This window comes from Notolepis coatsorum (genome assembly GCF_963971535.1).
Source record: "Notolepis coatsorum genome assembly, chromosome: 16".
Taxonomy (NCBI): domain Eukaryota; kingdom Metazoa; phylum Chordata; class Actinopteri; order Aulopiformes; family Paralepididae; genus Notolepis; species Notolepis coatsorum.
Window position 1 is genome coordinate 48,927,842 of NC_140180.1, and position 27,087 is coordinate 48,954,928.

At 44.9% G+C, this 27,087-nt stretch overlaps 1 protein-coding gene across 1 annotated transcript in view; it reads right to left on the bottom strand.

Moving 5' to 3' along the window:
- The window catches only part of LOC311242959 (ecto-NOX disulfide-thiol exchanger 2-like), a gene marked incomplete at both ends in the record, with an annotated part of 492,204 nt that overhangs the window by 108,939 nt on the left and 356,178 nt on the right, over positions 1 to 27,087 (bottom strand). Inside the window, 3 exons of the mRNA XM_084332023.1 lie at positions 8,456 to 8,668; positions 13,553 to 13,786; positions 18,729 to 18,935. Coding sequence (XP_084188149.1) covers positions 8,456 to 8,668; positions 13,553 to 13,786; positions 18,729 to 18,935 — 654 coding nt within the window. The remainder of the gene's footprint in view (positions 1 to 8,455; positions 8,669 to 13,552; positions 13,787 to 18,728; positions 18,936 to 27,087) is intronic.

The window sequence follows — 27,087 nt, forward strand, 5'->3', positions numbered from 1 at the left end:
TTTTTTAACAAATACTGTTTTATATATACTGTTTTTTAGTCATAACTAGAAAGTAATGGTATTTATTCAACAACAGGTGATTGTATAGATTTGTATTAGTATCATTAATCAATGAGTATGGGGCTTCAGCACTGCAGATATACCCTACTCCAATGATCCACACGGACATTATACGTTGCTGCACTCGCTACCCACTGGCTCTGCAGATATACCCTACTCAGTCTGTCTACAAGGCTCCGTTCAGTAGCAGTCGGATCTGTTTTGATTTTTGCACAATAAATATTCAACATTCTCTTTTGAGACTCCGCCTCAGACTCTTATCATTTGGCACTAAAAGCTAAACATTGTCGCCGATATGGCTGTCCGCAACATGTCATTAATTGTGTACGCGACGTGCAATTGTGCAATGACAACGTTACCGTTAGCTAGCATGAGCTACCGGTATATGGGAAGACCATAGAAGACTGTAACGTTACTGGTGACATTGTGATTTAACTTGGAATACTCCTTTGCCAACTTGCTGTACTTTGCTTGCAGGTCTGCAGCCATTATTGCTGGATTATATGAATAGCCCCAACTTTAGCCAAGGTAATGTTAAAGCTAGCTTTCGGTTAGCCGTTCAATGCTAATAACACCAGCCACCAAGCGAACCCATGAGCTCGCCGTCAACACCGCTCCGGCTCTGTCGGGACGATGACATTTAAGAAAGTATCTGCTGTTAAAATGACAAATAGCATTGACACTTTAATCGATTAAGCACACGTTTGTTTTATAATGCTTACTCAACAGACCACAGTGTTGTTGATAAATTACGTCATATGGTATCGGAGCGCAGCATTAGAGGGTACTCGCCGATACCGATACCAGCATTTTAGCCAGTATCGGCGGCTTTTCCGATACCAGTATCGGTATCGGAACAACTCTACTATTAGCTGTATCTTCAAAACTAATGTCTGTTTACTTTAAAATGACACAGTACTATTAAGAAATATCACAAGTATTAAAAAAAAAAAAAAAAAAAAACATTTTTTTTTTTTTTTTTTTTTAACTCAAAAATGTCTGGGAGCCATATGCTGTCACCAGAAGAGCCATATATGGCTCGCGAGCCATAGGTTCCCGACCCCTGATCTAGTACTATCACGGTAAAACATATTTTAAAAGCTGAGTCAAGTCAAGTCAAGTCAAGAGTTTTATTTGTCACGGCATACAAGTATACAATGAAATGCGGGTGGTCTTGCCCGCAACGATGTGCAATACAGTAGTACAACATATAATGGAATCCAATAAACAATAAACAACATTGTGCAATAAACAGGTAACATAGTGGGACATCACTGTATTTGTACATAGTTATTTACAGAGCATGAAGGACTTGGTAGTGCAATACACTGTTACTATACTATTTTAAAGTGACCTTTCCTTTGTGGCCATAAGTGTGGGCGTGTGCAGCATGAGTGAGTGCTTTCTCATGTTAAAGTGGCTGCTAGTGTGCGAGCGTGCACAGCGTGCGTGTCGTGTGTGTGCTAATGTGTGCTTGTGTGTGGAGAGTTCAGTATTCTGTGACCCTCAGTGTTCATTGTTCAAGGCTCTGATGGCCTGGGGGAAGAAGCTGAGCCGAAGCCTCTCTGTCCTAGTAGCTGGTGTTCGCAGGCGTCTGCCTGACCTCAGCAGCTGGAACAGGCTGTTATTGGGGTGGTGAGGGTCTTTCATTATTCTGCAGGCTCTGGATTTGCACCTCTTGTTGTATAGAGCCTGCAGGGGGGGTAGTGCAATACCCGTGGTACGCTCGGCTGAGCGCACCACTCTCTGTAGGGCCTTCTTGTCCTGTGCTGTGCTGTTTCCATACCAGGCAGTGATGTTTCCAGTCAAGATGCTCTCTACAGCTCCGGCGTAGAAGGACTGGAGTATCTTCCCCGATACTCTGAACTTCCTTAACTGTCTCAGGTGGTAGAGGCGCTGCTTCGCCTTTTTTACGACTGTGTCTATGTGTGTTGACCATGTCAGATCCTCTGAGATGTGGACCCCCAGGTACTTGAAGCTGCTCACCCTGTCCACGGTGGCCCCGTTTATCCTCAGTGGTGTGTGTGTCTCCTGCTGTCCTCTCCTATAATCCACGATCAGCTCCTTGGTTTTACCAATGTTCAGGAGCAGGCTGTTGTCCTGGCACCAGCGTTCCAGTACCTCAACCTCCTCCCGGTAGGCCTTCTCGTCGTTGTCCGAGATCAGCCCCACCACCACGTGTCGTCTGCAAACTTCACTACGGAGTTGGAGCTGAACTTGGCCACACAGTCGTGTGTGTATAGTGAGTACAGCAGGGGGCTCAGAACACAGCCCTGGGGGGACCCGATGCTCAGGGTGATGGTGTTGGAGGTCTGACCCCCCACCCTGACCGCCTGGGGTCTTTCACTCAGAAAGTCCAGTATCCAGGCGCTCAGAGCGGAGCTCAGACCCAGCTCGATCAGCTTGTCCACCAGTCTGGTGGGGACTATGGTGTTGAACGCTGAGCTGTAGTCAATGAACAACAGTCTCACATAGCCCCCCTTCTGACGGTCCAGGTGAGAGAGGGTGCTGTGCAGTACTTGGGAGACCGCATCGTCAGTGGACCTGTTTGGCCTGTATGCAAATTGCATAGGGTCCATATCTCTGGGTAGGGAGGCACAAATGTGATCCTTGACCAGCCTCTCGAAACATTTCATGGCCACAGAGGTGAGTGCCACCGGTCTGTAGTCATTGAGACCTGCTGGGGAGGGTTTCTTTGGTACCGGGATAATGGTAGACATCTTGAAGCAGGCAGGGACCACTGACTCCTTCAGGGATCGATTAAATATGGTGGTGAACACAGGGGCTAGCTGGTTAGCACAGGACTTAAGTATGCGTCCTGTCATTCCATCTGGGCCAGCCGCCTTCCTGGTGTTCACCTGCATAAATGCTCTTCTCACACTGTGTACCGTCAATGAGAGAGCGGATGCCCCCCCCCCCCTCCACAACAGCCGGCGCACCAGTCACTAGCCGTTGAGCTAGCAGCGCCACTGTTTGCACCAAACCGCGCGTAGAAGGTGTTGAGCTGGTCCGCAAGGGAGGCGTCGTCGCTCCCCATTGAGGGGGCGCTGACTTTGTAGTCAGTTATAGTCCTCAGTCCCTGCCATAAGCCTCTTGTGTCATTCTGTGCCATTTGTGCTTCCATCTTGTCGGCATACGTCCTCTTAGCAAGTTTAACAGCCTTGCGCAGAGTGTAGACTGTTGTCTTGTACTCTTCCATGTTTCCTGACTCTCTGCCAAGGTTTTAAGCAGTGGTGCGAGAGTTCAGAGCTGCTCTGATAGTACTGTCCAGTGTCCACCCATGGTTTCTGGTTCGGGAACACCCTCGCCTTTTTTGTGGGGACAATATTGTCAGCGAGTGTTGTTATGAAGGACACCACAGTGTCTGTGAACTCGCTGACGTCACTGGTGCTCCTCTCGAGCATTCCCCAGTCGACGTCATCGAGTGCGTCCTGAAGCGTGGCCTCTGATTGGTCGTCCATCTTTTTACCTCACGTGACACGACGGCGTCACGTGATTTTTGTTTGTAAGCGCGGACCAACAAGATGGCGGCATGATCCGACGTGTTCGTCGCTCCCGCTAATGGTGGAGCCGGTACAGCCTTGTATCCGGCTCTGAACGGGGTGTAACAGTGGTCGAGTGTATTTCCTCCTCTTGTGGAGCAGACGATGTGCTGAAAGAAAGACGGCATGACTTTTTTCAGATTCGCCTGATTGAAATCCCCGGCCACAATCATGGCCGCGTCTGGATGCTTGATCTGGTGTGTGTTCAGATGGTCGTGTAGTTCCGCTAGCGCCCTGCCGACGTTCGCCTGGGGGGGAATGTACACTGCAGTCATGATTACCACAGTGAACTCGCGTGGAAGATGGAAGGGGCGACATTGGATCGAGAGGTGTTCCATGTCGGCGGAGCATGAACGGGAGAGTATCTGCACTTCCCCGGGGCTAGTCCAGCCGTTGTTGGTCATAAGGCATAGACCCCCGCCGATGCTCTTCCCGGAGGCCTCTGTACGGTCCGCTCTGAAGATGGTGAAGGAGTTGGAGGAGTTATGTTACAGGAGACACTAGAAGTCTGACACTTCTATCTTCCCTTTAGCTATGAAAAACATTATAATTTGACCCCACATCGGTTAGGTGGCGTAGCGGAGATTGCGTTCGTCACCAACCCCGAAGCTGTGAGCTGGATTCGCCTGTTCGAGTCCAGCTCACAGCTCCGGGGTTGTCACCAGCTTGGCTGGCCGTTCACACTAATACAATTGGCTGTATTAGAGGGTGGGAGAAGCTGGCGGGGTGGGTCCGGGTCGTTGTAAACAGCGACTCCTACAGTTCGGTCGGGGCGCCTGCTAAGCGCGGATAGGACCTGAGTGGGATAGTGTGATCCTTCCACACGCTACGCCCTCTCAGGGAGGATCCGTGCTGCCAGGTGAAAAGAAGCGGTTGATTGGCTGGACGTGTGTCGGAGGAAGCACGTGATAGCCTCCACTCTCCCAGATGATCTGACTGTGGGGGGTAAGTGCGCAGCGACCAGGAAGGGATTGGGAATTGGCATACGACTAACATTGGGATGGGAGAAAATCGGAGGAAAATGGAGGGGGAAAAAGATCAATAAAAAAAAAATTATAATAATTTGACCCCACAAGCATGCATTTGACCATTTATGCTGCTTTATTAATGTGCAGTGTGGTGAGACAGTGAAATAAAACTGTAAAAAGTGGCGAAGATATTAGGAAATTAATAGGAAACCAAATTGAAAATGTGATCAAGTTAATTAGCGTTTTGCTGTATAGAACCACACCTTGGTGCAGGGAGGATCACTCTGGGTGGTCGTTAAGAGATCAATCATTGTGACTCCTGGTGGCAGGAAAGAGAACAAAATGCCCAATTGAATTTAAATTAAGATCAGTCACTGGAGCTGCAAGTGCCTGCAACGTAGCAGAAACACCACAGATTATGTGGTTGGACGGTTTGTAAAACCAGGGCCCTCATTCATCAACGTGACGTAGAACATGTTCTATTTCCATAATTAAGCACAGAATTTAGAATGTGTGCACGCACAAAAAAAACGGGATTCATCACACGTGCGTACACAGGTCCTACGCACACATGTCATGATAAATATCACCTTGGTCCTACGCCGAGGCTCGTGCACACTTTCACGTATTTGCATACCAGAACCGCCCCGATTAACCATATACGGTAATGGCACACCCCCATGAAATGTGGAAAAGTGGACTAACCCAAGCGAACTCTGAGAGACTTCACTGAGAGCGAGATTGATCACCGAGGTCCAACCGAACTTGAACGTATAATCTTCGGTGCGCCGGGAGCCAAGGATGTTGACTGACCCAGTCCTGCTACAGAACCAGCACATTGACAGAAATAAATGACAAGAGATGACCCGACATTAAGCACTGTAATGACTGAAATTAAATCAATTTCAGCATGCCAACTCTGCGCTCTACAATGCCTATTGTGTGCGCTCGTCATGAGCCCGTGGTTCTGATCAGAGTCATTATGGCTTCAGTGGATAACCCTGATCTACATTGTGATGTTTTAGATACCCCAGTAATAACATTACAATTGAATTAAATACAATTAGGCCTGAATGAGACTCCGGCCACCGGCACATTATCAGCCAAAATGCACGTTTATTGATGGAGCAAACTCTGAGAGATTGTTCACAGAGGCGCTGCCGAACCAAGATATAATATGATGTGTATAATATAATGTGTGTAGAGGCATATGATACAATCCATTTTGTTGTTGGTATTAGGTAGCCTATGAATTACATATAATAGCAGCCAGCCTACATTATGCAACAGTAACTTGCGCATATATAACACACAGCCCTGCGAAGCCTGCATACAGTAAACTAACTTGATCATTAATCTAGCTGTTGTATCTTTACGCTTATGAAAACATTAAATAATATGTATAGGCTATAGGCCGCCTATATTCTCAAATGGCTTAATGGCTATCCGAGTCCTCGATATCCTCGCGGACGGACCAGTATTTATATGATCATATCATATTCATATTCATATCATAGTTTACTCTATCAGCCTACCAGCATGTAATACGTTCTTTGTTAGAACTCAACTCGTTATTATTTTGCGCATAGATTGCAGAAATACGGGAACGTTTTGATTTAGGCTTTGACATTGTAAAACTAAATAAGTGAAATTCTGTAATATCACCCACACGATATATGCTCTGTGTCCAGAGCATGTATGCTTTTCATTCATAAGACACATTTATTGCAAGGGTTTTGTATACACATACACTCAACAAATAACCTCTGTCTGTTCTAATTGCAATGCGTTTTTAATATCGTGGGTGTTCATATGACTTGTATTCTGCTTACAGCTTCGGGGTTCCACTTATTACGTTTAACAATGGCAAAGCCTTTTAAATATAATCAAAACGTTCCCGTATTTCTGCAATATATGCGCAAAATAATAACGAGTTGAGTTACACGGAGCGCAGTCAGTGCTTATTTCCGTGTTGTGAAAATATTCTACCACCGGCGCCACCTACGCATGGTTCGACCTATGCTTAAATATACGCACAAAGTCAAGTACAAGTTCAAATAGATAAATCCCACACTTTGCTTAGGAATGGTCGTACGCACGGCTTAAGCACATATCTGTGCGTAAGTCAGGTTGATACATGAGGGCCCAGGTCTATAAGAAACCATCATCTGGGGTCATAATAAACCCCATTGAGTGTTTCCATAATATTCTGCTGCTGTATGAATGTTACAATCTACTTACCATGCATGCTACATTATATACAATTTATAATCTCTGGACATGAATTGCCTTAGGCAGTTAAATACCCTAGGGCTGTGCAATTCCAGTACGTTCAACCATGTCTCAGAGGACTACATTTTGCCTTTGACCTTTGCAAATCATCAATATGAGCTATGCATGCATTGATTAATTCTGCTCCACTTATTTTCATACTATGAAAGTATTGGGTTACCTGCCTTTATCCCTGTTACTTTTACAGCTCTAGATGTTGTTTTCTTTGCCAGTGTTAATATTTCTAGCACAGACCCTAGCACAGGCATTCTGTTCAGCAATGCCAGTGCAAGTCACAGGGTTATTAAACCATCTCTCTGAAAGGGGATTTTCCTGTGTTTTGCATTGTTTTTACAGGATGTGGGGTTGTTCCAGCACTGAGAAAATGTTAAACATGTGCATTGTGCCTTATCTGCAGTTCAGCTGTGGCAAGAACCCTTTAATGGTGAGATTGTTATGCCATTGCTTGATCTTGAGTTATATTTGATCTGCAATGTCTAATCTGCAAGGTTTGATCTGAATTGTGTTAGTACAGGCTTATGCTATTAACTTGTTGAAACTACTACTACTGTAGAAGTAAATGGAATGGTTTGCTTGCAATGTTGAGAGGAATGCTATAATACTCCATTGACGTATTGCTTACACATGCTAACAAGAGGTTGGTGCCTAATTATACGAAAAATAAACCTTTTTGAATGTGCTTTGCAGGGACGTGTCAAGTGACCATTAGGATTGGCTTCTAAAAACACTGGACCTTTCCTTTTAGGTTCATTAAAAAGCATCTATTGACTTTCATTCAAGTTGCTGTTTGCTGAATCCATATCTAATGAATGAGCGATCTGTGTCTGGAGGTTCCCTGCTTCATTCAATGTAAAGTGCTGTATGCTTGTGTGACCGATCGTATGTTACTCCTTCTGCGTTGTGTTAAATGTCGATGCCCCGAGGGAGATTCGAACACGGGTCTCCCACGCTGTGCGCGACAACATAGACCGCTGCACTAAGGTGAATTCACTCCTGGGTACCATATCTATGTGTCTTTTAATCCTGTTATGGGGAAGTGAGTTTAACTCGCAGCCCGCTTACTGCCACACCCACAGTCACTTCACAACACACACGTACATCGTGACTGTGGATATTACTCACGGACCTCCGTTACACTTGTCTATTGCTTCTGATTTTATAAACTTATAAAGCTACTGTCTTAGGTAGATTGATATTTACATGTTCCTCTTCCTTGGTGTAGAGTGTATGGCGTGAGAGTATATGTATAGGGGTGTAGGATACAATAGTGTATCGAATCAGTATCCCATTATTCCAACCAGAGAACATGTGTTTGCCTCCTCCTCCTGTGTGGATCATACTGGACTCTTGAGTGTATTCACAGTCTCTTATTTAGGGCCTTCTTCAACTTGTCTTTGGTCTCCCCCTCTATATACATATACAGTATACAGTATACAGTTTATGGAATGTAATATTGTGTATATATTCTAGTACAGTACTGACATTGAGCCAGTCTCCCAGCAGTATTGAACTTCTCTTTGGCCTCCTCCTCTATACAGTATACAGAATATATGTACTGTATATGGTGTATATATTCTAGTAGAGTAAACTCACACTGAGCCACGATCCCGGCCAGGGCCGTCTTGAACTTCTCTTTGGCCTCCTCCATCTCGTTCTCATGCTGAGACTTCTCACCCATCAGCCTGCGGATGTGACTGTTGGACGACTGGATCATGGAGTAGAAGTTGTTGGCGTTCCTCCGGTTGACCTCGCCGCGCTCCACCCAGGTCAGCAGTACGCGCACCGCCTCCGCAAACTTACCGTCATCTGATCGAGAGGGAGAAGACAGCAGGAGGAGAGGGTGTCAATATGAGTGTTTGGGTAAAAGAAAAGTATTTTTTTTATTTAATAAAAAATACTAACCTTCTTACTGTGATGTACTTTGCTACTATGTCTACAGTAGACTACTATCTACTATGCTTATACTACTACATACTATGTATATACTACTATCAGTGATGTACCTGAATGCGGTAAATGAACGATCGTTCATGAACTCGTTCATATTTTGGGCGAAAGTGAACTGAACGTACTGTATTTCCGCTAGATGAACGTAATTGTGAACGCGTTTATTCTCTGCGCTCTATCACAGTATAACTTCGTTCAAAAGAGTGCCAGATTTGGGACACACACACACACACACACACACACACACACACACACACACACACACACATACACAGGTTTCGGTGTGTGCGTGTTGCACGCGGAGAGAGAGACTCGTTACGCGCGGCGCGGGCCACCCCTTCAAGGCAATGGTAGGGGAAAGACTGATAAATAATCACAGTGTGATGGAAATGCCAGTATTCTGATTGCTGTCTGTGGTTCTATATGGGTGTGTGGCAGTGGAGGTTTCTCTATGACAACACGTGAAATACAAATTCACTCATAATTCATAATTATTATTAATTTACATATACCTATATATATATTAATTTTTTTAATTATTATTATTTTTTTTTTTATTATAAATGTTTTCCTCTGTAAAAAAATGCCAGTGAATTTTTTTTTCTTAAAAAATGGCCAAAATTGACAGCTCTGAGCAGGCCTGCACTGCAGCATTGCCTGCAGTAATTATTCGTGCAGAATACTTCACAGGTTGACCCATTGTTAAATAAATAATAAATAACAGCCAATCAAAATAGGCTATTAATTTCATCTAAGCACGGACTGTGCAGTTAAACTCTTGCCATTGAATGGAGGATTTAATGATTGACAGCCCTTGACATCCAATACACGGAGGTTGAATGATTGGCAGCCTTGCAAATCCAATCAGAGTCTGCCTGGTAAAACACATGCAGAACTGCAGCTGGGCTGGCGTCAGTGTTCTAGTCAAAGTTGTGTTCCATCATCTCATGTGTGCATTTTGCCTGAAGAAGAACATTCATTTGCCTAATATAATCATTCATATTTTAAGATCTTTATTCACTTGTTCACTTATTGTTGTGCACTGGATGATATATCTTTTTTTTTATCTCAGTTGAAGACTAGTGTAGTTGTAGTTGACGTGAACGTGCCATCTTGGACAGTGAAGGCAAGCTAACTTGTAGCTAGTAGTTTACAGTACAGCTGTAACAACACACAGTAGGCTAAATTAAACTTTGCGCCAACATTAGGACCAAAGTATAAACCAGCAACTGAGCAACATGAAGAAGTGGACTTATGCACCTGGATCAGAAAAAAGTAAGTTGTAGTGTTTGTAAAACGAAAGCCTGATTAGCCTGGATGCTAACGTTAGCTAACTGTTTAGAGAACAATACACACTTGTAGTAGACTTGATTAAGGGATTGCAACGTTGTTAACTTGGCTATGTCACATTATAAACACAATGTAATGTATCACGTTGGCTGCTGGCTGCTAATGCAGCCTGCAGATAATATTTATGTGCACTGTGTGTTAGTGTAAATTAATTAATGTTGCCGCTAGCTTGTGGCTAGCTAGCGTTCTTTGCTAATGGCTAACGTTAGCTAGCCGAATTGTTTAGAGGCTTGATTAAGGGATTGCAACATTGTTAACTTGGCTATGTCACATTATAAACACAATGTAATGTATCACGTTGGCTGCTGGCTGCTAATGCAGCCTGCAGATAATATTTATGTGCACTGTGTGTTAGTGTAAATGAATTAATGTTGCCGCTAGCTTGTGGCTAGCTAGCGTTCTTTGCTAATGGCTAACGTTAGCTAGCCGAATTGTTTAGAGACTTAATTAAGGGATTGCAACGTTGTTAACTTGGCTATGTCACATTATAAACACAATATAATGTATCACATTGGCTGCTGGCTGCTAATGCAGCCTGCAGATAATATTTATGTGCACTGTGTGTTAGTGTAAATGAATTAATGTTGCCGCTAGCTTGTGGCTAGCTAGCATTCTTTGCTAATGGCTAACGTTAGCTAGCCGAATTGTTTAGAGACTTGATTAAGGGATTGCAACGTTGTTAACTTGGCTATGTCACATTATAAACACAATGTAATGTATCACGTTGGCTGCTGGCTGCTAATGCAGCCTGCAGATAATATTTATGTGCACTGTGTGTTAGTGTGAATGAATTAATGTTGCCGCTAGCTTGTGGCTAGCTAGCGTTCTTTGCTAATGGTTAACGTTAGCTAGCCGAATTGTTTAGAGACTTAATTAAGGGATTGCAACGTTGTTAACTTGGCTATGTCACATTATAAACACAATGTAATGTATCACGTTGGCTGCTGGCTGCTAATGCAGCCTGCAGATAATATTTATGTGCACTGTGTGTTAGTGTAAATTAATTAATGTTGCCGCTAGCTTGTGGCTAGGCTAGCGTTCTTTGCTAATGGCTAACGTTAGCTAGTCGAATTGTTTAGAGACTTGAATAAGGGAATGAAACGTTGTTAACTTGGCTATGTCACATATAAACACAATGTAATGTATCACGTTGGCTGCTGGCTGCTAATGCAGCCTGCAGATAATATTTATGTGCACTGTGTTAGTGGTGCTGCCTAAATGAATGAATGTTTGCCGCTAGCTTGTGGCTAGGCTAGCGTACGTTGCACTGATCAGATCTAGTGACTAGTGCCTCTGTGGAGGAGGAAGTAAACATTGCCAGGCATTCTGGTCATTGTAGTTCTCCCTCTTTTCACCGACAGTTAAGGGAGACATGACATGCTGGTTTGATGAAATGTATAGTGTAAATGAAATGAATAGTGTATGTATATTCAATAGTAGTATTGATAGTATATTAGCCACTGTATACTGTACATGGTCTGCTTGGTTTGATCGGGCCGCCGAGCCATGGTCTGCTTGGTTTGATCGGGCCGCCGAGCCATGGTCTGCTTGGTTTGATCGGGCCGCCGAGCCATGGTCTGCTTGGTTTGATTTAGGGGAGTGGTCTGCCCTGCGGGGGGGGGGCCCGACATATTGCGCAACACCACTGCATACCATTGACTCAGAAAGGTCTGTTTTATTGAAATCGTCAAAGCAGTATAGTTTGTTTATACTTCAGAAGGATGATATTTAAACATGGTCCCCAAAATGAATGGAAGCAAATGAGGAGCCTGACACCTGGGAGAAATGGGGGTGTTGCAGCGTTGGGGATGTTTAAAAAATATTATTTAATATATACTATAATAATTTGTGCTTCACCTAAAAATTTGGTCAGCAGCCTCCACTGGTGTGTGGCAATCATTTTGACAAATAATAGCTTGCAGCAACGTAAAAAATAACTATAAACGATAAACTAGTTCATTTTTGAAACCATGAACTTTAGTTAAACATTTTGAATTATGAACTGTGAACTGAACTAGTTCATGTAGAAAGTGAACTTTCCCAACACTGACTACTATATATGCATTCAGAGTGTAGCACTCAAGTTCAACACTATTTGACGAACAATATCAGTATACAGTTTTGAGCAATTTTACAATTCTTGTTTTATTTTTCTTGCTAACAAAGCCGGGACCAGGTTCAATGGGATTTTGGAACTAATTCGGATTTTTAGGTATAATTTGGACAATAATCATCAAACACAGTATGGGATATGTGGTTGGGTTATGGATGGTACTCTGGTCAGGGCTGAGTCGAGAGGTCCAGGGACCCCTTGGAAAATGGCCCTGCAATGTTTTCCCTCACCAAAATGTACCCTAGCTTTGCAGCATTATTTATCCCCCTTCCCGACAAGGTAGTGTGACTTTGTACCAATGGATTTCTTAGGCACAATAATGCTAGAGGCTGCAAAAGTGGGCTAATGGCTAAGATGTTTTTTTTTGTTTTTGTTTTTAGGGGCTAAAGAAGGGTCTGGCCATCTATTAGCCCCTGACTCACCCCGGACTCTGGTCCATTCCCTAAGGTTTCAAAGTAAATATAGGCTAAATCATACTCTCATGTTACTAAATGTGAAAATACACAGAAGGGATATCTTATCCCTTAATATTCAGGGAACGACAGCAGCAGAGGAAGAGAGAGCAGAGAAGGAACGAAAGAAGGAGAAACAGTTTCCATTCAAATAAGCTTCACTCTTTCCGCGGATGCCTTTGCACAACTCTCCTCTCAATGCCTTCAGTGGACTGGAGAGAAGTGAGCTCCGTGTTGCCTCATCTGCTGTCTGCAAAGCAGAGCTTGTTTAACAGTCCTGCTTTGTCCCGTCCTATTGACCCTTGTTTGAGTGAGTGAGCAAAAGCAAGCACTTGTTTATTCACAATGTGAGGGCCTCCAATTGTGTTATAGGCTTCCGAATTCTCAGCTGTAAAAATATTCAGTTTGCCTGATAAATAATGATCAGTCACCAACATAAATGATGGCGCCTATTAAAGAAGTAGGTGGATGTTTTAATGTTATATGACGTATGGGTTTATTATAGGTGTATGTGTTTTATTGAAGCCAGCTTATACTTAAATCCACCATAGGATAGTCCACCAATCACAGCAATTTCAAGTTGTCATGTTAATGAACTTAACGCAGCATGAACGAGCGCACCCACTCCTCCATCTCTCTCTCTCTCTCTCTAACTCTGTCTCTCTCTCCATCTCTCTCTCCATCTCTCTCTCTCCATCTCTCTCTCCATCTCTCTCTCTCTCTCTCTCTCTCTCTCTCTCTCTCTCTCTCTCTCTCTCTCTCTCTCTCTCTCTCTCTCTCTCTCTCTCTCTCTCTCTCTCTCTCTCTCTTATCTGTGTGCCTCCCAACCTTTGATATTGTCGCCCAGCTGGCTGCACTCGTGGTCAGAATAATGGATGATGAGAGGAGGGGAGGGAGGTCGGAGGCGATCCTCCTCCATCCTGCGTCTGTGTCTCTCCTCTCTGGCCAACAGGCGCTGGTTGCACTCCCACTCATACAGGTCATCTCTGGCCTGGGCGAAGTCCACATGGAGACGACCAGAGTCCTTCTTGTCTGTGCTGGAGCCCAAGCGGATTCGGTAGTCTGGGGGGGGATGAGAGGAGAAAAGCGTAAAGTTAGAGGGAGTTAAGGGATTCACACTCCAGAAAGACACGGTTTATATGCAACTTGGGTCCTTCTATACATGCTTATAATCCTGCCTGTCTGTGACAACCCTCTCTGATTCTGTACCTATTGGGGGGGGGGGGGGGGCATTGGCTCAGAGGGTTGAGCGGTGGTATGCTAATCAGAAGGTTCCCGGTTCTATTCTAGCTCCTCCCGGCAGTGTGTCAATGTGTCCTTGAGCTCCTGATGAGCAGTTTGGTTGGTTGCCTCCGACCATTGGTGTGTGAATGGGTGAATGTGAGGCATAAGTCGTAGAGCACCTTGGATAAAAGCACTATATAAATGCAGTCCATGTACCATCTATGGTGGCAGGGAGGAGGATGAGAAGGAAGCTGTCCGCTGTCCTGGAGAACCCCTCCCACCCCCTCTATGAGGAGCTAGCCAAGATGAGGAGCACGTTCAGCCACAGACTCATAACCCCCCCAACACTCCACTAACCACCTCGGCCAGTCCTTCGTGCCAGCGGCCATCAGACTGCAGCCAACAGCTGCAGAACTCGAGAACTACTAAATGTTTGACTATTAACCACCAACATCTGCACGGACTACAACGTATGACATAGGCCTCTATGATATATTCATGTGTCCTTGAGCAAGACACATAACCCCTAATTGCTCCCGATGAGCAGGTTGGCACCTTGCATGGTTGCCTCCACCGTCGGTGTGTGTGAATGTGTGAGTGAATGGGTAAAATGTGAGTAACAAATTGTAAAGCGCTTTGGATAAATCGGGCATTTCAAACCCCAGCGGCGCTCGGTACCTCACTTGCCGTATCTATGTCGTTCGGTTTGCTAGGCTGGACTCGACGCGGGTCGCTGGCAACGTTTTACTGCACAGCATACAGTATATCTGAAATTGAATTTTAAATCATTTTTATATTACTGTAATCTTTACACCGTCTGGAGCCTATCTTTTTGCCGTGAATGTTTTAATCTCAAATCGATAGCAAAGAATGAAGTGGAGAATTTTTGCAACTTGGGCTTGTAGATCCTACTGGCACACTGGGCCAGTGAAGGTCTTTCTCACCTGTAAAGATATTCTCTGCCCCCCGGCCCAATGCCTATGTGAAACCCTGTAAAGATACTCTCTGACCCCCGGCCCAATGCCTATGTGAAACCCTGTAAAGATACTCTCTGACCCCCGGCCCAATGCCTATGTGAAACCCTGTAAAGATACTCTCTGACCCCCGGCCCAATGCCTATGTGAAACCCTGTAAAGATACTCTCTGACCCCCGGCCCAATGCCTATGTGAAACCCTGTAAAGATACTCTCTGACCCCCGGCCCAATGCCTATGTGAAACCCTGTAAAGATACTCTCTGACCCCCGGCCCAATGCCTATGTGAAACCCTGTAAAGATACTCTCTGACCCCTGGCCCAATGCCTGTGTGAAACCCTGGGAAATGAACAGCATTATTTATGACAAAGATGCACAGGCTATTATCTGTACAGCTAATATATTGTATGGAGCATAGTTCCACTCTCACTGTAGAGAGGAAGTGAACCAACCAAGTTACATGGAACACACACACGCACGCACGCACACACACACACACACACACACACACACACACACACACACACACACACACACACACACACACACACACACACACACACACACACACACACACACACCAGGGCCGGATTAACGACCGGGCCGTCCGGGCCGCGGCCTGTGGGCCTCTAGTGATGAGGGGCCTCCAATTTTCTTTTGAGGCCCCTCGTCACTAGAGGCCCCAACATTTTCTTTTATTTTTTTTTACTTACATTTTTTTTTGAAGGCCCCTCGTCACTAGACGCCTTTTGGAGGCCCCTCGTCACAAGAGGCCCCAAATTAGTATTATTATTTTTTTAACTTATATTTTTTATTTTTTTGGAGGCCCCTCGTCACTCGAGGCCTTTTGGAGGCCCCTCGTCACTAGAGGCCTTTTGGAGGCCCCTCGTCACTAGAGGCCCCAAATATTTGTTTATTTTTTTTTAACTTTTATTTTGAATTTTTTTGGAGGCCCCTCGTCACTAGAGGCCCCACATTTTATTTTTATTTTTTTCTTATTTTGGAGATCGATGTCATACTGTGACACTGAAATGAAAACATATTTCATCAACTAAAATATTTAGTCAACAAAAATATTTCATCAACTAAAATATACAGTAGGCTACGTCACACCCTGCCGTCTGCAAGTGGCTAATCTTGAGTATTTTTTCTCCTCTTCATAAGAGTTTGAGGTTTTCCGTTTGAGGTAAAAACAGCAATAAAAAGTCAAAACTTGCATCTCCACATCCCAGCCCCGACGCCTGAATACTTTTACCAACGGATTTCCAGTTCCACGTTCGCGTTCTGCGCTCTGATTGGCCACTGACGTTTCTGGTAGCGGCAATCGTGTGACGCCTCTTTCTTTCACCGGTTAAGCTTAGGCACTCTTTCGAAGTTGGTTAAGGTTAGAGTTTGTCTTAGAGCAGGGCGATAGAACACCAGCCCTGATTCCATACTCTAACCTTAACCAACTTCGAAAGAGTCGCCTAAGAAACGTCAGTCAATATTTCTATTGTATTTTTCTTCTTTTAGACATACATACATACATACATACATACATACATACATACATACATACATACATACATACATACATACATACATACATACATACATACATACATACATACATACATACAGCCCCACCCCCACCTAATAGACAGTCCCCTCCCCACCGTATGTAATGTACGGTATATATTCTCTCCCCACCATATGTATATTTCTCTCCCACCCACCCACCCCCTCCTAATGTACAGTCCCCTCCTCATCATATGTATATACTCTCTGTCAGGATCTATGGGTAACAGTACTGTATATTTGCATATCATATATGTCACAAATGTAACAGTACTATATACCTGTATGTCATGTATGTCCCTATGCCATAAATGTCATGATGTCATATATGTTGTGCATGTCATACATGTCACTATGAATTGAAAATGGGGGACCCCTGATGTAAACAAGACAAACATCTTTCTCTGGTCTGCATCCCCTTAACAATTGTGTGTATTGAGCCGTACTGTATTATTTGTACCCATTCTGCAATCTGTTAAATACAATTTTCATTAATTCATTAATTCACAGACAGTAACACAGGACAAAAACACATTTCAACCCCCTCCCTTCCCTAATTATAATTGAAATTGACATTCACGTAAAAGTAAGCTTACTATTCTAATATTATATTCTTGTCTCCAAAGTCTGTGCATGTTTTTTTTCTTCCTGGGGATGGCGCCATCCCCCCATCTAAACATGATGTGTTTCTTTTCTCTTCTTGATTGATTGATTGAAAACTTTATTAACAGATAATAATTGTTAAGGGGATGCAGACCAGAGAAAGACTTTCGTCTTGTTTACATCAGGGTCCCCCATTTTCAATTCATCATAACATATATGACATACATGACATACAGATAGACAGTATTGCTACATCTATACATTTATGACATACCAGATTTGCAAATACAGTACTGTTTGTGATACGAAAAGAGTCCAGAAAAGAGAGTATATACATTTGACGTAGAAACTGTACATTGGAGGAGGTTGGGTAGGTGGGGTGGGGTTGGGGGGGTGGGGGGGACTGTACATTGGAGGTGGTTCGGTGGGTGGGAGGGGTGGGTGGGTGGGGGACACTGTACAACTGTACAAGCAAAACTGTACATTAGAATATTGACAAAACCATACTTGGTAATTTACTGTACATTGGAGGGGGTTGTGTTAGGACATTTACAGAGGCCAGTTTCGAATTGCAGTCTCCCGTAGGTGTTCTTTGAGAGTGTTTTTGAAAGTGGGTAGTGATTCACATTCCTTTACAGCTTTGGGTAGGGCGTTCCACATTGATGTGGCATAATTGCGAAACGTGTTTAGTCCCAATTGTTTGAGCCGAATCTGGGTTTAACATGATTTGTGGAGCTCCCTCTGGTGTTGTGATCGTGGTATTCACTGACCTTTGGGAAGTATTTTGACATGTACATGGGTACCTTGGTCATGTAGTGTATCTTGTAGACCAGGCCCATTGCAAGTTGCTGTACTCTGTCATCTACTCTAAGCCATCCTAGGTTGTCAAAGTGGGCAGGGGTGATCAAAGTCCTTTTAGCTTGGCCCTCAGAGCCCACCACTTCTAAATATTCTATATATTTTTGAAGTGACATATAAAAACGCCACTGTGCGTGCGTGCACGTGTATGTGTGTGTGGGGGGGCCTCCACAAGAATCTGGCCCAGGGGCCTCTGAAGTCTTAATCTGGCCTTGACACACACACACACACACACACACACACACACACACACACACACACACACACACACACACACACACACACACACACACACACACACACACACACACACACACACACACACACACACACACACACACACACACACACACACACACACTAAATTATTAATAATAAATGGAGTGGCTGGAGGTGAGTCAGGGATAGTCCTTCCAGTACTATATGGCCAGCAGTTTGCATAGAAAGAGATTTAATACATGAGAAGAATGGTAGGAAAAGGGAGATGAGATATGAAACAATCATCTGGAGTCAAAAGACCAGTAGAAATGCTTTCTCTACATTCTGGTGATTAATTTGCTCTGCAGCTGGTGTGGGGAAACACTTATTACACTAAACCACTGTTAGTGGTCTAACTGACTTTAATAATGGTTAAAGCAATCTATCTCTCTTTGGGCTTTGCACCAACGGCTCTCTCTGAGGACCAATATTATCGAAGCAATTATGTTAAAAAAGGAGCTGAATCTCATCCCTTGTCAGTACTTACTGTAAATGGGGGACTAATGAATAGCACAGGTCCAGATAGCTCACCAGACAGGAAGAGGGCCTGGTCCACGGCGAACTCCTCAGCGAATCGGATGTGGCAGAAGTTCTTCTTGCTCTTACGGATGGCGATAATCTCACCACACGGTCCAAAGATCTCCACGATAAGCTGCTCGGTGGCGTTCTCTGGTAGACCTCCGACGAACACCGTCTTGCAGCCTGGGGGGCGGTCCCTGAATCCCGGAGGAGGAAGGTCTGTCAAACATGGAGAGAGGAGAGGGGACACAGTCATGCACTGTCCTGCAGGAAGAATAAACCAAATATAAGAGGAGAGGAGACACAGTCCTGCTGTAAGGACGAATAAACCAAATATAAGAGGAGAGGAGACCCAGTCATGCACTGTCCTACTGTAGGACTAATAAACCAAATAAGAGGAGAGGAGACACTGTCCTGCTGTAAGGACGAATAAACTAAATATAAGAGAGGAGACAGTCCTGCTGTAAGGACGAATAAACTAAATATAAGAGGAGAGGAGACACAGTCACGCACTGTCCTGCTGTAGGGTTGAATAAACAAAATATAAGCCTCTATATACAATCAGTGGCGGCCGCCACTGGGGGGCGCTAGGGCACCGCCCCCCCTCAGGCCCTGCCCTGGTTATATGAGAACAAGAACAATAATTTTTTAGTTTTTTGTTTTATAGCCCTATAAATAATATAAACATGTTTCAAATGAATAATATTTACTCATTTTAAGTATGTTTGTGTTTCCAATGCACAATATAACGTTACTATATAAAATAAAAAATACTCGTTTTCAGGAACAGGAAGTGACTCACTTTTTTTTATTTTTTTATTTTTTTTTATTTCTCGGCCCGGGCTAGACGCGATAACGCTCTGAGTGCGCGTCACTGTTCGATCGCTGTATCCGTCACAGCCAATCAGTGCGTAACACGTTGTGCGTTGAAATATGACTATTATGTTGGAATCCGGGCGCGATTTGAAGCGGTCTAGTCAAGCGTTTAGAATTTCCGTCTAGAATTTCCATAGCCGCATTTCGCGGAGACGCTCTCTGATTGGCCGACGCGGCGATGCCAGTTTTTTCCTTAGCCACAGTTTGCAACATGTTCGAAGCTGTGTGTTGTGAACTTGTGATTCAGTCTGGAGTCTGGACAGTGGGCAGTGAGTGGAATGGATATACATCGACAACAGTCTGGGGGACAGTCAGTGGACATACACTTTATTAAGCCCTCCGGCTGGACCACGTTTCAATTAAACAAAGTGAGTTAATTCTCTCTCTCTCTCTTAGCCAACTCAGCTAACTTTAGCTGCTGTTAGCCACTCAGCTAATGCTTAACTAACGCTCTCTCTCTCTCTCTCTCTCTCTCTCTCTCTCTCTCTCTCTCTCTCTCTATCTCTCTCTCTCTCTCTCTCTCTCTCTCTCTTCTGTTATGCTGCACCCGCCGTGGTCTCTCTCTCTCTCTCTCTCTCTCTCTCTCTCTCTCTCTCTCTCTCTCTCTCGAATTTCGCCGTGTGTGGGGCATAACCACTCAGACAATGAATGCTAACTTGTTTAAAATGACGAGATATACAAATGTGTTTATTATTGAATGGATCTGACATCATCTGAGAGAGAGAGAGAGAGAGAGAGAGAGAGAGAGAGAGAGAGAGAGAGAGAGAGGAGAGAGAGAGAGAGAGAGAGAGAGAGAGAGAGAGAGAGAGAGAGAGAGCTGTGCGTGTTTGTGTTGGGCTATTGGAAACGTGGTTGCATTTGACTGACTGTGATCATATATTGATCGATGGCAATGGTGATAATATTCGCCAATGCGTGCCTTGTACATGTTTGCAAAATGTTTGGTATAGCGCCCCTAGTGGAGAAGAATCCACGAGCCGCTACTGTATACAATCAACCTGCAGTCAGTCAGTATGAAGACCTACAGTACAACAAGCAACTGTATTTTAGGCCAGCGGTTGACCAAGGAACCCCTAAAAATATTGGCTTCCACCGTGGCACCCCAAGAAAGAAGGTTAAAGTCAGAGCTTAAAGGTGCTATAGATAACATGTTTATGTAGAGTAATCACCAAAGAATAATATATATAAATAAATACATCCACAGATTTGTATATACATTTTTTTTTTAATGTTGGCGGGTCCCAAATGAATGTTGTTGTTTACATGTTGCAATGTATCCCCTCCCTACTTCCCATTTCCCCACATGGAATGCACCTGATTGTATAAATTACATGCTGGTGCTCTAGTGTAAAATCTAGTGGCGGAATGCTATCTATAGCACCTTTAAGCTAGTAATACACCAACATTTGCATAACCCATTGGGCTTTTACACTTTGTGTCTTCTGACAAATTTACACTACACAGCTTTATTTGTCACGCAGGACTGACAGAGGAGAGGGCGAACGGGAGGAGAGGTGGGGAGGACATGCGACAAATAACGACGGGAGCTGGGATCGAACCCGGGTCGGCCGCGTAGGTGCGCGAGGCACTATGGTATGCGCCACGAGGGCGCCCCTACACAAGATAATTTAATAGTAATTTCACAGCAAGGTTGAGCAACCACGGAGCAACCCCTATGGATGCCATAACGAACTACCCAAATTAGCTGTACAGATGAGTCAAATCTGTGGCTTTGGAATAGTGTCCATAAAATGTTTAAAGCATCTCCAAAGCCACAGTAGTGGCCTAATGTGGAGAGAGTTCTGTCAATGCAAGACTAGTATGTACTGTGCAGTCCAATTCTGCCTGTTCATTTGGGGATTTGGCAGCCAAACTACTGTAGCAGCTGATGCTGTGGAGAAAGAGAACGGATATTGGAGCTAGTCGTAGTCTCCATTCATCGAGGGGGGATGTTTTAGATTTTTGTAGGAATGAATGAGACTCGAATGGAAACACTATTGCCCATTTGTGCTTGAGGAAAGTCTTATCTTATCATCTTTATCAAATCTTAACATGTTATGGGAAGATACTGTATGCTTGCATTTGCAACATAAAATCCATATCAGTCATCAGTCAAATCTAATTGGATACACTGCCAGTAATAAGATCAAACAACTCTGAAATCAAAGAAAATATATTACACAACGATACAATATATTATTGAAGCATAAGCTTTTAGATATTAGATACTCTAAATGTTAATGTGAAACCACAGAGAGCTGGCTCGTCGATGGTCTCTTGTATGACAGACAGGAATGATCCAACACAGATCTAATCTCCAATAGAATAGAGCATATATCCCTAATGGAGTGATTGCTTGGGTCTGCATGGAGGGACCCAGCTAATCAATGAAACACTGAGGACGCTGCATGTGTGGATGTGTGGACACACATTTGTCCTCTCAACAGGAGTACCATGTTCTTGATAAAGAACGACCTAGGATGGTGTTATAAGCTACAGCAGGGCTATTCAACTGGCGGCCCGCGGGATGATTCTGACCGGCCCGCCAAAGATTACATGATAATAAAAAAAAAAAAAAAAAAAAAAAATTATTTTCATGTCAACGTTAACACGCACAATTGAGCCAAAAAATCACTCAATTAATGACAGATTTCATTGATAAATTGAGGGAAAACTTTGCAAGTCGATTTGATGAATTTGACATGTCCAGAGAATTGATGCATTTTGTGAGCAACCCATTTGCCAATGTAGCTGCTATTTCCACAAAAGGACAAGAGTTCCTTGCATCACTTCACATTGATGAAGGTCTCCTGCAACTTGAAATAATTGACATGCAAGCATCATCTGCTCTGAAGCAGGCACTTGAGAATGAATCCACCACAACATTTTGGATAAAGTGTATTCATGTCAAGACATTCCCCAAAATAAAAACGCTGGCAATATCTGTGCTAACAATGTTTGGCTCAACATACACCTGTGAATCCAGTTTCTCTCACATGAATGCCATTAAAACAAGCAACATGCCTCCTTGACAAATGAACATTTGCATCACTGTTTGCGGGTAGCCCTCACTTCCTATGGACCCTCTTTCTCTGCCATTGCCCAGTCAAAGAAGTGCAATCGCTCTCATTAGATGTGTGTATGTAGGCTAGGCCTGTCTGCCCCCCACCCCCCTGATGTTTGAGAGTTAAGAGTGGACAATAAGTGCTAATAAGATGCTGTGATTTGCTGTTGTTGCACAGACATGAAGCACTTTTTCATAAGGGACCCTGGTCAGACGCCTCTGGTTTTAGCTCCGCAACGATGTACTCACTTTTAGCTATTATGTTTGTTTTTGCTACTTTTTTATTTAAAGCAACACTGGCGGGTACGTCATACGACCGTCAGACACTTATGGACCTGAACCCCGGGCTCAAAGAGGAGTTTGGAGACACTTTTGACCTAGAATGGCCAGCAGAAATCAGACGGGAGAATGGCGGCAAAGAAAAGAACAAAGGCGACGGCAGGAGAAGACACAGAGGGAGACGAGGAGGTATCAGATTGAGACTAAAAAGAGCTGCTTACCGCCCAGCAATTCCATCCATCTTTCTGGCGAATGCCCGTTCGTTGGAGGGTAGGATGGATGATCTGAGAGCGAGGGTCCGGTTCCAACGGGAGATGAGAGACATCAACATTATATGTCTCACAGAGACATGGCTCACGTCGACGACCCCAGACAAAAGCGTCTCTCCCTCGGATGCCTTCACAGTCTTACGTGCAGATCGCAACGCTGGCTCAGGAAAGACCATCGGCGGCGGAGTCTGCCTCATCACGAACAATTCCTGGGTTAATCCCGAGGGGGTGCAGGTCCTCTCAAACTCGTGTTCGCCGGACTTGGAACATCTTTCTATCCTATGTCGTCCGTTTCACCTCCCGAGGGAGTTCACAGCAGTCGTCATGACTGCCGTGTATATTCCCCCACACACGAATACGGGCAAAGCGCTGGGCGAATTACACGATCATCTCAACAGACACCAGATCAAACACCCAGACGCAGCGATGGTAGTGGCCGGCGATTTCAACCAGGCCAACCTGAAGAAAGTGATGCCGTCCTTTTTTCAGCACATCACTTGCTCCACCAGAGGGAAGAACACACTCGACCACTGCTATTCCCCGTTCAAAGCGGGTTACAAGGCAGTAGCCGCTCCGCCATTAACGGGGTCCACAAGCTCGAGCGATCATGACTCCATCTTGCTATTTCCGGCATATCAACAGAGATCACGTGACGCCGTCGTGTCACGTGAGACAAAGAAGTGGACCGACGAATCAGAGGCCACGCTCAAGGACGTGCTTGCAGACACGGATTGGGATATGTTCATAGGAAGCGCCAGTGACGTCAGTGAACTAGCAGACATAGTGGTGTGCTACATAACAACAATAGCTGATGGTATTGTCCTCAGGAAAACGGTGCGGATTTTCCCAAACCAGAAACCGTGGGTGGATAGCACTATTAGAGCAGCTCTGAACTCTCGTACCACCGCCTACAACCTGGGTAGAGAGTCAGGAAACATGGAGGAGTATAAGGCTTCAGTCTATACTCTACGCAAAGCTGTCAAACTTGCTAAGAGGACATATGCTGACAAACTGGAGACACAAATGGCACAAAACGACACAAGAGGATTATGGCAGGGACTGAAGACAATAACTGACTATAAAGTCAGCGCCCCCTCAATGGGGAGCGACGACGCCTCCCTCGCGGACAAGCTCAACACCTTCTACGCTCGGTTTGGTGTAGACAGTGGCGCTGCTGGCTCTCCGGCTAGTGACGTCACTGGCGCGCCGGCTGTTGTGGAGGGGGGGGGGGCAACCGCGAGGGGGGGGGGACGCTCTCTCGTTGTCGGAACACAGTGTGAGAAGAGCATTTATGCAGGTGAACACCAGGAAGGCTGCTGGCCCAGATGGCATAACAGGACGTATACTCAAGACCTGTGCCAACCAGCTGGCCCCTGTGTTCACCGCCATATTTAATCAATCACTGGCGGAGTCAGTGGTCCCTGCCTGCTTCAAGAGGTCTACCATCATCCCTGTGCCGAAGAAACCCTCCCCAGCATGTCCAAATGACTACAGACCGGTGGCACTCACCTCTGTGGTCATGAAATGTTTCGAGAGGCTGGTCAAGGACCACATTTGTGCCTCCCTCCCCAGTGATATGGACCCTATGCAATTTGCATACAGGACAAACAGGTCCACCGACGACGCGGTCTCCCAGGTACTGCACAGCACCCTCTCGCACCTTGACCGTCAGAAGGGGGGCTATGTGAGACTGTTGTTCATTGACTACAGCTCAGCGTTCAACACCATAGTCCCCACCAGACTGGTGGACAAGCTGATCGAGCTAGGTCTGAGCTCCGCCCTGAGCGCCTGGGTACTGGACTTTCTGAGCGAAAGACCCCAGGCGGTCAGGGTGGGGGGTCAGACCTCCAACACCATCACCCTGAGCATCGGGTCCCCCCAGGGCTGTGTTCTGAGCCCCCTGCTGTACTCACTCTACACACACGACTGTGTGGCCAAGTTCAGCTCCAACTCCATAGTGAAGTTCGCAGATGACACGGTGGTGGTGGGGCTGATCTCGGACAACGACGAGAAGGCCTACCGGGAGGAGGTTGAGGTACTGGAACGCTGGTGCCAGGACAACAGCCTGCTCCTGAACATTGGCAAAACCAAGGAACTGATCGTGGATTATAGGAGAGGACAGCAGGAGACACACACACCACTGATGATAAACGGGGCTACCGTGGACAGGGTGAGCAGCTTCAAGTACCTGGGGGTCCACATCTCAGAGGACCTGACATGGTCAACACACATAGGCACAGTAGTAAAGAAGGCGAAACAGCGTCTCTACCACCTGAGACAGTTAAGGAAGTTCAGAGTATCGGGGAAGATACTCCAGTCCTTCTACTCAGGAGCTGTAGAGAGCATCCTGACCGGAAACATCACTGCCTGGTATGGAAACAGCACGGCACAGGACAAGAAGGCCCTACAGAAAGTGGTGCGCTCAGCCGAGCGTACCACGGGTATTGCACTACCCCCCCTGCAGGTTCTATATAACAAGAGGTGCAAATCCAGAGCCTGCAGGATAATGAAAGACCCTCACCACCCCAATAACAGCCTGTTTCAGCTGCTGAGGTCAGGCAGACGCCTGCAAATCCCAGCTACTAGGACAGAGCGGCTTAGGCTCAGCTTCTTCCCCCAGGCCATCAGAGCCATGAACAATGTACATTGAGTGCTCAGAACATTGAACTGTCCACACACAAGCACACATGAACACACACACGACACGCACACTGTGCACGCTCACACACGAGCAGCCACTTAACACTTTAACATGAGCGGGCACACACTCATGTCGCACACACGCACACTTATGGCCAAAGGAAAGGACACTTTAAATTAGAATAACAGGAACAGTGTATTGCACTACCAAAGCTAACTAGCATGTCACACATGCGCTGTAAATAACTATGTACAGATACCGAGATGTCACTCCATGTTACCTGCTACCTGTTACTGCACAATGTTGTTTCTTCTTTTGATTCTATTATATGTACCACTGTATTGCACATCGTTGCGGGCAAGACCACCCGCATTTCATTGTATACCTGTATGCCGTGACAATTAAAACTCTTGACTTGACTTGACTTGACTAAGCTCAGCTGCACTATAAATGTGTTTTTTTGTTCAAGTGTTGTTCAGATGCACATCATGCACTTGTTTGTTTTTTATTTTATTTTTATATTGAAATGTTGAAGAGGAGATGTTTCAGTTGTTGCACAGTCATAAATGAAGCACTTTCTGCAGGAGATGTTGCAGATGTGGCACATAAATGAAGCACTTTTTTTGAAAAGTATACTACTTTTGCAATGTAGTTAAATAAAAGTTGTGAAAATGTGGTTGCGTGTTGTGTCAAGTGTACATATATTCATAGCACGGGGAGGCGCCGTGGCAGTCCGGCCCCTGGCCCCTTGGGTTTCTGACAATGTGGCCCCCTGAACAATTTAGTTGAATAGCCCTGAGCTACAGTAACTGAGCCAAACTTCACCAGTTGGATTATGTATTGTTCAGTGCCTGAGGGAGAAACCAGTCATCACTGGAACGTTAAAATGATAATGTATTCTATAAGCGAATTAAAGGGTAAGTGCAGACAAAGAGGTCTTTCGACTAATACTTCATTCTCTTTCATCATCTTGAGGAAAAAAAGGTGCACATGCATATTTAAAAGGTAGGTTCTGAATTGTATACCAATGGCCCTATTTCCTACTTACCAAATGACATCAATTGTCTTTTCTCAGCACAATCCATGCTGTTCTTTATACTGGGTAATTAGCCACACCACTAATGTACAGTAAGGCTGCGCAAGGCTGTTAAACTTGCGAAAAAGACATATGCTGACAAGATGGAGGCACAAATGGCACAGAATGACACAAGAGGCTTATGGCAGGGACTGAGGACGATAACT